The sequence below is a fragment of the Mustela nigripes genome, chromosome 13 (assembly GCF_022355385.1).
Source record: "Mustela nigripes isolate SB6536 chromosome 13, MUSNIG.SB6536, whole genome shotgun sequence".
In the NCBI taxonomy this organism is placed as follows: domain Eukaryota; kingdom Metazoa; phylum Chordata; class Mammalia; order Carnivora; family Mustelidae; genus Mustela; species Mustela nigripes.
In genome coordinates this window covers 43,792,207-43,803,630 of record NC_081569.1, presented here as the reverse complement: position 1 = coordinate 43,803,630, position 11,424 = coordinate 43,792,207, and the positions used below count along the sequence as shown (strand labels likewise).

Genomic DNA, 11,424 nt, shown 5'->3' with positions numbered 1-11,424 from the left:
CGCCTGGGTGGCTCAGTGGGTTAAGCCTCTGCCTTTAGCTCAGGTCATGATCTCAGCGTCCTGGGATTGAGCATCGGGCTCTCTGCTCAGCAGGGAGCCTGCTTCCCCCTCTCTCTCTGCCTGCCTCTCTGCCTACTTGTGATCGCGTGCTCTCTCTCTCTCTCAGTCAAATAAATAAATAAAAATATTTGAAAAGAGGGGCGCCTGGGTGGCTCAGTGGGTTAAAGCCTCTGCTTTCGGCTCAGGTCGTGATCCCAGGGTCCTGGGATCGAGCCCCGAATCGGGCTCTCTGCTCAGCGGGGAGCCTGCTTCCCTTCCTCTCTCTCTGCCTGCCTCTCTCTCTCTACTTGTGATCTCTGTCAAATAAATAAATAAAATCTTTAAAAAAAAAAAAATATTTGAAAAGAAAAAAGACTGCTGCAAAATACATATAAAAAAAAAAGTACATTTACCAGGATGAGCATTGAGTGATGTATATAGCATTGTTAGTCACTGTATTGTACACCTGAAACTAAGATAATGGTGTATCTTAACTATACTGGAATCAGAATAAAAAATTACCAGAGGAAAAAAATGTCTGTATTCCAACCCTGCAGTGACTCAGCAGGTAACTGTTGTTTTTTGGCCCGTCTTACATCTGTTCTTAAGATTAGAGGAAAATGAGGGGGAAAGGTGGAGACGACATGTGAAGTAGAATTGTATAAAGGCTGAGGAGTGTGCAGTCTTAGCCTCTCCTTGGTCTGTGTGCTCTGTGCCTGGCCTGTTGGTTACTGCTCACTTGGCATGTCGAATGACGAATCTGGTCAGTGGTGTCTCTTCTGGGAGGTTTAGCTGTGGGCTGGGTTCATGGAGGGTCTAGTATCTGCCTGGTGTCGCATGCCACTTCTCACCTTCTCCTTCCCTTATTTAGAAAGGATTTGGCTACAAAAACAGCAAATTCCATCGTGTGATCAAGGACTTCATGATCCAGGGTGGAGACTTTACCCGGGGAGATGGCACTGGAGGTAACCTCGGGCCCACTGGGCACCAGGCTCTTTTGGTACATCCTTTAAGCTGGGAGGGCTGGATTGTGCTGGGCAGACGAGCCGCCTCCTCTCCCAGCTGCAGAAGCAGGACTAGCACCCGCATGGGGACCAGCTGTGGCCTTCTTTGTACAGGGACCCCAGGACAAAGGGGAGGAGAAGAGCAGGGGGTCGTGTGGTTCTCACCCCTGCCTGTCAGGGCCCACAGCCTTGGTGACTTTTCTTGAGGTACCCCCTGGGGGTGGGGAGCAAAGTGAAACACGTGGGTCAGTGGCTCTAGGTCAGGCTCTTGCTGGGTTGTTCACCATCTAGGTGGGAGGAGCCAGGGGAACAGGACATGAAAGCTATGGAACAGTACGGAATGTGAGTGTGAGTGATGGCCATCGGCAACAGTGCCTGAGACGGAGCAGACGCTATACAAAGCATTGTATGCATGGGGGCAGACACATTTGGGTGAGGTCTGCCATCCTCGTGCTTAGTGACCTCAGGCAAGTGAGTCCTCTGAGCTTCACCTTCCTCTTGTGTAGAGTGGGAAGAGCTGGGGTGCTGCAGGGTAGCTGCCTGGTGCGTGGTGGAAGTCGGCCACTGCCAGATGCCGGCAAGCAGAGTCGCTCCGTCCAAGCTGGTCAGTAGTGGCCTCTTGCTTGTGAGGGAGGATCTGGGCAGGGTCTGGCCGGGGAGAACTTGGACAAAGAGGTGGGGCTCAGGTGAACCCACTGCTGTTCTATGGCAGGAGCTTGGCTGAAAGTGGGGTTCCGAGATAGAGGGAGAGCACGCACCACACGGGGAGCCCATGCTGGGCTGCGGCCAGGCCCGGGAGCTTGAATGGGAGGAAGACCTAGGCACAAAGGAGTTTGAGGGAGGATAATGGGGCCGTGTTTCTGTGTGTAAACTGCTCGACTGTCCTCCAGCGTACATCGTTCCCACTCTGAGCATTAGTCACTACTGCAGTGGGGGTGGCAGGAGTGGAGGAAGGACAAGTAGATAATACAGGTGGGAGCTGCATGGACAGTGGGCAAAGGAAAAGTTGTCAAAAGAATAACTGAAGTCTGGAGGGAAAAATGATGAAATATATTGAGTTTAAAACGAAGAGTTATTCCATAGAGGGAGCTGTGGGGGGTTTCTGGCAGAAACCCTGCAGATGCCAGAGATTTACAAGGAAGACTCTCATGGAGAGGAGACTCTGAGCCAGCACTTGACCCAGGAGTTGCCACAAATAGGTACAGGTTTTGTACGTGAGTTTGAAAGGTGTTGGGTAAAACAGTGTAGCTTGTTACTGGGTTTTTCCAGGACCTATAGTCACGAATGCACACTGTGAATCTCCCAAGAGGAGACAGGGAGAAAGTAGGGGGCAGGATTTCTCCCGGAAGCAGCTCTGGGAACTTAAGTATGAGGATTTCTGAAATGGTGTCAGGGTCTGCCCAGCTCCCTTCGTCATGTACCTGGGCCTCAGATCCTTTGTGGGTAGACACACTATACACATCAACACCCAGCTTTTATTTTGTGTTAGTGGTAAGAGGCACTTGATTATCCAGAACCCAAGTGGCAGCCCCTCCCCACTCATCTCAGTTATCTTATGTGCTCTGAGAAAGAAAAGCTGATCAGCCACAGCTGTCCTTTTCTTTGCTTCTGCAAAGCACCTCTCTATACCAGAGTACTTCAGAGTTCCTGTGGCAGACCTCTCCAGCCATAGCCAAGAGTAGCTGTCGATCTTTGCCTTATTTAAAAGCCACTCAGTTATGTTTTCAAAGTAACCAATGGGATAAGCTGTTCACTAAATCAGTCTGGCCTCATGCCCCACTTGGTCTGTCAGCATGGTTTGGCTCTGAGACCAGAGGGAAGGAAGTGAACAGCTTTTATGTCCTTATAATCCACTGGAGCCTGGCCTGACCAAAGACAGGTTGAGTCCCTGGAATCCTCACCCCAAAGGATGCTTGATTTGGGCCAGCTCAGCTCCTTGCTCTACTCTTTCTTCCCAGGAAAGAGCATCTATGGTGAACGCTTCCCTGATGAGAACTTCAAGCTGAAACACTACGGACCTGGCTGGGTGAGCATGGCCAATGCAGGCAAAGACACCAATGGCTCCCAGTTCTTTATCACGACGGTGAAGACAGCCTGGCTAGATGGCAAGCACGTGGTATTCGGCAAAGTTCTGGAAGGCATGGTGAGTTTGGGGGGCAGGGGCTAAACCTGGGTGGCCTTCCCCAGGAAATGGACATTCATGGGCAGGGGCACCATGTAGTTTATCCCTTTCCCAGTAGGGACCCATAGATTGCCAGTGTTCCTATGTCCAAATCTGGAAGGAATCAGGAACTACCCTATGTGTCTCTGCCCCCAAGTTCTCAATTTTTGTGGCCTGCACAAGGACAGGGGCCTCTATTTCACTTGCTCAATGAGAGGCTGGCACTACCCTCTGTTGTGCAGAACCCAGCCGAACACACTATAATCCCGGAGAGGCCACTGGGTACCCACTCCCCAGCCACCCCCCTCTTCTCCCTTAGCTCTGCCTAGTCCTGCTGCAGAGGATCAAAACTACTGCCTCCTCATGTTACAGCTAGGGTCTCCCCGGCTAGGATTCCATTAGGTTTTGGGGGCCCCACAGTTTGCCTGCTCTTTCTCCCATGGGGGCAGATTTTCTCGGCCAGATTCTGGAGCCTTTCTCCTTTGAGGGGTGGACCTCCTGACTCGGCTCTGCTCTACCTTCCCAGGAGGTAGTACGGAAGGTGGAGAGCACCAAGACCGACAGTCGGGACAAGCCCCTGAAGGATGTGACGATTGCAGACTGTGGCAAGATCGAGGTGGAGAAGCCCTTCGCCATCGCCAAGGAGTAGGGCCCCCAGGACCTCTTCCCTTTGAGCCACCATCTGTGCAGCCCTGTTGCCTTCCCCTGGGTGGAGACCGGCTGCCGCAGGGTTCTGTGCTGCTCTGGCCCCAGTGCTGGCCTCTGACAGAGTGGACCCCTCCCCGCACATTCCGCAGGCCTACCTACCGGCCTGGTTTTGTAACAAAGTCCTACCAATGCTGACCAGTTAAAAAAAAAAGATGGTTTTTTTTTATAATCACTGTGTGGGCTGGAGTCTTGGGCCTGCAACAGCTGCTGAAGTCCCTGTCCCAGAATGTCTGGGATCTGGTGGCAGGGGGTGCTGTCCCCTGTTTGGGGGCTCTGGTCTGAACGCTCCTTCCCCAATAACTACTCACAAATAGCAATCAGAAACTTTTTGCTCCTTGCTTCTAACCTTTGCCACTAAGGTGCCACTTTTTGCCCCTTGCCCCCTTCTGGTGTAGGGGAAGAAATACACCTCTTCCTTTTCATTGCCTACCTCTAAATGGACTTCTCCCTTTATTCCTTATCCCCTGTTGTCCCTGCCCTGACACCTAGGGTGGGTAAGTCCTGGGTCTGGGCTGGGGGGACCCCGCCTTCTCTGAGAAGGGAGCACATACACTGAGGCATGTGCCTGTCCTGGCAGGGGGCCCATAGGCCTCCGGGCTGGTCAGGGCATCGTTGGCAAAGGAGCAGGATGACAAGATGCCTCTGGCTGAGCTTCAGCTGGCCTGTTGCTGAAGCCGTAGAGGCCCTGGAGTACGCCATTCACCACCACGTTGGGCAGAGGCTCTGTGGGACAGAAAGAAAATAGGAGCAAAGGGAGAAAAGATGGAGGGCCGGCCTGGCCTCAGGTCTGTAGTTACGTGAGCTCCTGAACCCATAGGCTCAGCCCCCTCCTCAGGAATAGAGGTCCCTGCCAAAGCCCTAGAACAGCTGGCCATCCCAAATGAGGCCTTGGCATGTCTTGCTTACATTCTGTTCACATTAGCTTGGTAAAGCCAGGATGGTGAGGAATGGAGACCAGGAGTGCCAAGTTTATCTCCCCACATCCACTTTCTGAAGGAAAACCAAGCAGGCCACAGGAGCAGCAGGACAGGTATGGCCCCAAAGGCAGGCAGTAGGCCCAAGATGCTGCCTTGAAGTCCTGAGCTGAAAATGGCAGGTTCACCCTGGATTCCCATCCTGACATCTAGGCCCTACTAGCAGATTATAGGTCTGAGCCCCCACCCCTCACCTGAGGATGGGCTGCAAATATAGGGATCCGTGTAGAAGCTGATGACAGGCCGGTGGTGCAGCTGGGAGCTAGGAGGGAAGAGTCCAGAACGGTGAGGGAGAGGCAGGGGAGAGACTAGGGACCCCAAAAGGAAAAGGTGAGTGGTAAGTGGGCTCAGGAGGCACCAACAGAAACCAGGGTGGTGGTTGGGGGCGGGGGTGGGGGGTGGGAGTCTGCAGTTGGGAAGATAGGCCCGACAGCCTCAGGCCGCCTCCTGGCGCACGGCCACTAGGGGGCGGCAGGGGCTTTGACTTGCCTGCTGTCATGCGGCAGGAACTCCCCCAGGGCGCTGAAAAGAGGAGACGCGCTGTGAGCTGCGGTTGGTGAGGGGGGTGGGGGAAGGCAGGGGCGCGCGTGAGGAAGAGGTGGAGACACGCAACCCCAGCACTTCGCCTCCCAGGGGACCACTGCTTCTATTTGTAACAAGCTCAGTTCCGGAGGTGGCTGGGGTAACCAAGACTGTCCAGAAAATAGCCACTCTATCCCCACCGCCAAGAAAGCTAATGAGGGAGGTCACGTCTCAAAGAAGAAACAGGCCCATGCCTGACAGCTGTAAGAAGAAAAAGGACTTGGCCTCTATAACCTTTCCTCAAAGATAAATAATAAGGCACACCTGGGTGGCTCAGTTGGTTAAGCAACTGCCTTTGGTTGGGGTCATGATCCCTGCCGTTTGAGTTGGGCTTCCAGCTCCCATCTCTACTGGGAGTCAGCTCCTCCCTCTGACCTCCCCTCTCATACTCCTCTCAAATAAATAATCTAAAAATAATAAATAAGTAAAACCTTTCCTCACCTGCTTGCTGCAAAGAGACCCTGTGCCCCCAGCACTGGGGCCCCTCTCTCTTGCCTGGCCATGGTCCCCAGAGGCACTCACCCCCAGCTGCTGGCCTTAGAGTCTGTGGGGAAGTGCCGAAGATTCAGGAATTCCAGTAACTCCTTGGGCACATCCTGGTTCAGGTACAGGACACCCTGGAGGGATCAGAGGGAACCTGTAATCAGACCCTGCTGTGTAACATACAGAGCCCAGTGCAAAATGGAGAGGGTGGGGGTTCTAAGATGACCAAGAATTTCAAGAACGAGCAGAGCATTAAACCAAGCTTGGGTACCTTTTGAGCACTGGGCCTTGGGTGACTCCATGGGTTGTAAGCCCAGGAAGCCAACATGGCCTAGAATCTGGCATCTCTGTGTGGGGAAAAGGGAGAAGGGTCCTCACCCAAATCCTCAGTATTAACGGTAGCCCAGGCTCTCACCCTGGAGGAAAGCAAGAACTAGCTTTCATTGAGCAGAAACCACCTGCCTCTGTGTTACCTCATCCTGTTCTCTCAACACAGAGAGAGCTGTTTGGACCCATGACTGTTCAGAAAACTGAGGCTTGGGGTCGTACACAGCATGCTGGAGAGTGGGTCCCCTTCACTCCCTGTACCTCCACACCACCCCCCCCCCCCCCGGCCCACACCTTTGGTCCAGCAGGCTGGGGATTAACAGAGCGTGCCCCCTGCACACCTGGATATAGGCCTCCAAGCCTTGCCGCCGCTGCTCCAATCCTCTGCTCCTCCAGTTAGGCAGGCGTTTTGAGGGGAAGTCGGGCACTTTGCACAGTTTCTTGATCTGCCAGAAGGTTACCGCGGTGCCATCACAGCATTCTGCTTGAGCCCTCAAGCTCACTGCGCCCAAGAGTCTCCCCCGGTCCTCCCTGCCCCCACTTCCAGACTTCAGGCTCTACCCCGGGGCAGACCGTAGTGAGTGATGGTTGGGACAGGACCCAGTCTCCCCCCATCCTCCCCCAAATGCCCGAGGGATGGCCGACCACGCGACTGGCATTGACGGTACAAGCTGGGCCCTGCCCCTCTGCGTCCACCCCGAAGCCCGAAGGGAGGTCTGTGCCCAGGACGGAGGGAGCGGGGCGGTAATGGGGGTGGCAGAGGCTGGGGCCGCAGTTCGTCCGCCCGTCTCCCAGGAGCTGGACAGGAGCCGGGCCGGGGTCGGTCGGTCGGCGGCGCAGCCTCACCCGCTTGTGCAGCGCGTGGAACTCGCTGTAGCGCCTCTGCACGATGTGCCTGCGCCCGCGGCACAGCACTTCCACTCGGAACACCTGGCGGGCGCGGGCGGGCGGCCAGGTGCGCGTGAGGCCCAGCCGGAGGGCTCAACAGGACCCACGGCCGCAACCCGCCCACCCTCCCGCGCTCAAAGGTACAAAGCGGCCCCGGGAGCCCCGCCAATCTCCGGGGACCCTCCCACGCTGCCCAACACTTGGGGAGATGGGGAGGATGCACCCGCCCCTCTGCTACGTGCAGTCCCCCGTGAACCCGGACCGTCGTCCACGGAGCTGCCAAATCCAAGCGGCCCGAGACCCTCGGCTGGCGGTCTCTGGACCGCCTGACCCGCCGCGTTCGGATGCTCCAGCCCGGGCGCGGGATCCCCACTACGCTCGGCGCGAGGAAATGCGGCGGGTCCCATGCCCCTTCCCAGCCAGTGTCCCAGCTTACCATGTGGCCTTTCTCTGGGCTCTGCCTGGGATCCTCGGGTCCCACCGACGGGATGTGAACTTCCAGCATCCGCACCCCGGCTCCAGCCCCTCCGAGCGGGAAGCAGCAAGCAAGACCTCTCCCAGCTCACACCGCAGACCCCGGCGGGCCGCACCGGGCCCGCCCCCTCGGTCAGGCCCCGCCCCAAATTGGCCCCGCCCCGGGCGTTCCCTCGCGCTGCAGGGTCCTGCGAGGGGCCGATTAAGGCACCGCGCGAGGGAGGCGGGGGCCAAGCACCGCCCCCTGAGCCTAGTGGGCCGCAGGTGGGGACCCTTCGTCGGACAATTATCAATTGTCAATATTTACTGAGTAGCCGCAGACTGCCAGGAATTCTGATGAGCCAAAATTTCATCTGCTCTTTATTGAGCGCCTAGTAACGACTAGGGTCTGTGGGCCCTGGACAGGGAGGGATGCAAGGCCCAAACCTTGGCGCCTACCTTGGGGTTCTCACACCCATTCCCGGGACTAGGCTGCCCCCCCCCCGCCCCCCGCCCCTTCCCGCCACTTTTCACCTAGACCCTGGGAACAAGACCTCACCTAGGAAGGCTTGGACAATCTGGCTTTGATGTCTGCCTCTCCCAGCATCCATGAGCCCTTACATTCATTTTTTTTTTTTCATCCATTCATTTATCTTTCAGCCCCAATCTGCTTCAGGTCGAGTTTGCCGGGAAGAAGCAGTTTAGAGCCCTGGGCTCTGCTTTGGGGGACAGATAGCTTGGCTTTCCTGAACTGTGTAGACCTGTTCTCATCTGCAAAATTGGGATTATAGGGCTCCCTCAGGAGAGTGTATAAAAACTTAGATGATCCCTGTTAAGCCCTCAGCAGAGCAGGTGTTGAGAAGACGGCAGCTTGTGGGCTTGTCCTGGAGGCAGAGGTGGGTGGTGTCTTTGTACAGGGCAACAGACAGGGAAGAGGGACTGTGGGAGAGAGCACTAGGCTGTTCTTGCTCACCCCCTCAGACAAGGCCTTCCTGGGTATGGGGCAGGATTTAATCCAGAAATCTCTCAACCTTGGGCTAAAAAGGGCCTCTACTCCCCCACTGAGCACCCTACATTTCATCCCTAAGGGAGCTGTCCCATTCAGCAGAGTCCCATTCAGGACTCCTCTGACTTCTCCCAACAAAGGTCTGGGCAGGCTGGAGGACTTGTGGTGGGAAGGAGGAAGCAAGAGCACCTGTCTTAGGGGTAGAGGCTGGTGATTGGGGGACCACTGACTCACTTTCTCCCCTGCTAGTGCAGAGGGGCTTCTGAGCTGGAGCAGAAAGTCGCCCCCCACCCCCCACCCTCAGCTCTGCTCTCAGAGAGAGGCTGAGAGGATGACCCCAAAGAACGCAAGCAGGTCTCACCAATACTATGTACCACATGTTCTTCCCCCAAATTCCATCGCACAAGAGCCCCAGAATCAGGAAGCTGAAATTTCCCGCAAGGGAAACGACCCATTATGAACAGAAGTGGTGGGGTTTCATTTCTTCCCTTGCACTTTGGAGCGCCATCACTCAGAGACCCTGTTCTCTTTGTCTACTTACCGGGGAATCCTCTCCCAGGAACCTAAGACCTCTAAACTTCTTGGTCACCTGTCCTAATGACCGCCCTCTGTCTCTGATCCTACCACCCAGAAAACAGCTACATTTCCTAATGGATCTCCCTGTTTTCTCTTGCCTCCCTTTCTCATATAAGGTCCATTCTCTGATTAGAGCAAACCATCAAGGCATTGCTTCAAGCCTTCAGAAGGCTTCCCGTTATACTAAGAACAAAACCCACCCTCCCTACCACAGTCTACAGAGCTCTGAGTGACCCAGCCCTGCCTCCATCTCTCATCTCTTTTTTTTTTTTAAGATTTTATTTATTTATTTGGGGCGCCTGGGTGGCTCAGTGGGTTAAGCCGCTGCCTTCGGCTCAGGTCATGATCTCAGGGTCCTGGGATCGAGTCCCGCATCGGGCTCTCTGCTCAGCAGGGAGCCTGCTTCCCAATCTCTCTCTCTGCCTGCCTCTCCGTCTACTTGTGATTTCTGTCAAATAAATAAATAGAATCTTTAAAAAAAAAAAAAAAGATTTTATTTATTTATTTGACAGAGAGAGATCACAAGTAGGCAGAGAGAGAGAGGAGGAAGCAGGCTCCCTGCTGAGCAGAGAGCCCGATGCGGGACTCGATCCCAGGACCCTGAGATCATGACCTGAGCCAAAGGCAGCGGCTTAACCCACTGAGCCACCCAGGCGCCCCTCCATCTCTCATCTCATTTCCTTTCCTTCTTCTTGATGTACCAGCTCCAGCCACAGTGACCTTCTAGTTCTTCAAACCCAACAAGCTCTTTCTTGCCTCAGGGCCTTTGCGCTTGCTGTTTTCTCTCCCTGGAACACTCTTCCCTGACTCCTTACCTAGCTGGTGGGCTTAGCCTAAAAACTGCAATTCTTAGCCTTAAATCTCCTCAAAGAGACCTGCCTTCCTGACCCCTTACCTCACCACTATCCTCTCACCCTGTCTTCCATTATATGTTTGGTTATTGTGTGCCTCCCTGGTTCTCCCGACTTTGCCCCAGGCTTTCATTGCCATTGGGCCAGGGACCTGGTCTCCTCAGAGTCTGCTGCCATGGTGCCAAGAATATAGGAGATACTAAAAAAAAAACATTCGTGGGTTGAAAGCCTCCATGAATGAATGGAGAAGAGGATGTTGGGAAGAGGCTGGGAGCAGAGGGAAGGCCTGGGAGAGAGGCAGGAGGGAGGAGTTAGAGGAAGGCCTGTGAGGGATTACCTTCAGAGCTGGACACCTCTCGCTCCCCGCAGATTGTCGTCCACCTTATTTATTTGCTTAATATTCAGGTGTTCCTGAGAAACCTCAAATTGATGGAGTTTCATCACCAGTTTACAGGGAGATTCGTCAGAGGCAACTGACTTGTAAAACATCTGGTAGTAAACCGGCAGCTCCTAATTCCACCATGTTCCACACATGAGTGAAGATCCAAATGAATAAAGACAAGATCTTTGGCCTGGAGATATTTTAGGATGTCTCTGGGAAGATCAGTTCTGGAGAATATTTTCCTGTAAAGAGGCATACATGACATACTGTGGACTCCAAAGCCCATATTACAATCAAGGGAAAAGCTTATTTTCTGTAGACTTTAAGCTCAGGCCAGCTCGGTAGATGAGCACGGAGCTAAGTTCCTCACACTCTATGAGGGGTGTGTGGACCTTCAAAGTGACTGCTGTTTTTAGAATGAGTTTAACTGCACTAACTCTCTAACACATGAATTTCATTTCCAAGTTTCTGGGAGAAAGGGGCTGAAAAGCTCTAGTTTCTTGGCCCCAGTATTTCCAGATCAGATCACAGAACAGTGGTTCTCAGGCCTCCAAAGGCAGCAGCAGCAGCATCACCTACAAGGCCTGTTGAATCGCAAAGAAGGCTCTGAGTTCAGTTTTCTGAGATCCTGGGCGGTTCCCACAACTGCCCGGAGCGCTGCGGCCGCTCCTGGGTTGGGGGCCACGTTGTAGGCACCAGTCTCTTGCCTCCCACACCGGGCCCCTGGGGAGGAGGGTCACCGCCAAGCAGGAGGCAGCGAGGGCCCTGGGTACAAGCGTCCCCTCCCCGGCCCCTTCTGGGGACCGTGCAGGTGGGCTGGACCGCAGCTGCCGCCCCGCCTGGGCCCTGGCTCTCCGCGGCCCTGGCCCTCCGCAGCCGGCACACAAAGCCCCTTTCACGGATCCGGCTTCTGCAGGGCCGCCGCTGCTCGGGAGCTGGCTAAGCCCTTTAAGAAAACAAACAGCTCCTGGGCTGGTGGGAGCCGCAGGG

General features: G+C 54.8%; 2 protein-coding genes across 4 annotated transcripts in view; one reads left to right on the top strand and one right to left on the bottom strand.

Annotated features, from left to right (window-relative positions):
- Window positions 1-4,081, top strand: part of PPIB (peptidylprolyl isomerase B) — a 6,186-nt gene extending 2,105 nt beyond the window's left edge. The window contains exons 3-5 of the mRNA XM_059372237.1: window positions 911-1,004; window positions 3,002-3,186; window positions 3,731-4,081. Coding sequence (XP_059228220.1) covers window positions 911-1,004; window positions 3,002-3,186; window positions 3,731-3,853 — 402 coding nt within the window. The 3' untranslated portion in view covers window positions 3,854-4,081. The remainder of the gene's footprint in view (window positions 1-910; window positions 1,005-3,001; window positions 3,187-3,730) is intronic.
- On the bottom strand, window positions 4,054-7,769 carry SNX22 (sorting nexin 22). 3 transcript variants are annotated; one of them, XM_059372238.1, is made up of 7 exons: window positions 7,603-7,769; window positions 7,125-7,208; window positions 6,620-6,724; window positions 5,991-6,085; window positions 5,376-5,408; window positions 5,081-5,148; window positions 4,054-4,635 (listed from the first exon to the last, which is right to left on the bottom strand). In XM_059372238.1, the coding sequence occupies exons 1-7, from the start codon at window positions 7,669-7,671 to the stop codon at window positions 4,514-4,516; spliced, it is 576 nt and encodes a 191-aa protein (XP_059228221.1). In that variant the 5' UTR covers window positions 7,672-7,769; the 3' UTR covers window positions 4,054-4,513. The 3 variants fall into 3 exon arrangements, with proteins under 3 accessions (XP_059228221.1, XP_059228222.1, XP_059228223.1); XM_059372239.1 differs by lacking the exon at window positions 5,376-5,408; XM_059372240.1 differs by lacking the exon at window positions 7,125-7,208.
- Between the last annotated feature and the right edge of the window lie 3,655 nt (window positions 7,770-11,424).

What these genes read in the sequence shown, in the direction of transcription:
- SNX22 (XM_059372238.1), bottom strand. Translation starts at nt 7,671, where the DNA reads ATGCTGGAAGTTCACATCCCGTCGGTGGGACCCGAGGATCCCAGGCAG. An exon ending in TCCACGCGCTGCACAAGCGG is followed by an intron (nt 6,725 to 7,124) that starts GTGAGGCTGCGC and finishes ACCTTCTGGCAG; the next exon opens with ATCAAGAAACTGTGCAAAGT. An exon ending in TCTAAGGCCAGCAGCTGGGG is followed by an intron (nt 5,409 to 5,990) that starts GTGAGTGCCTCT and finishes TCCTCTTTTCAG; the next exon opens with CGCCCTGGGGGAGTTCCTGC.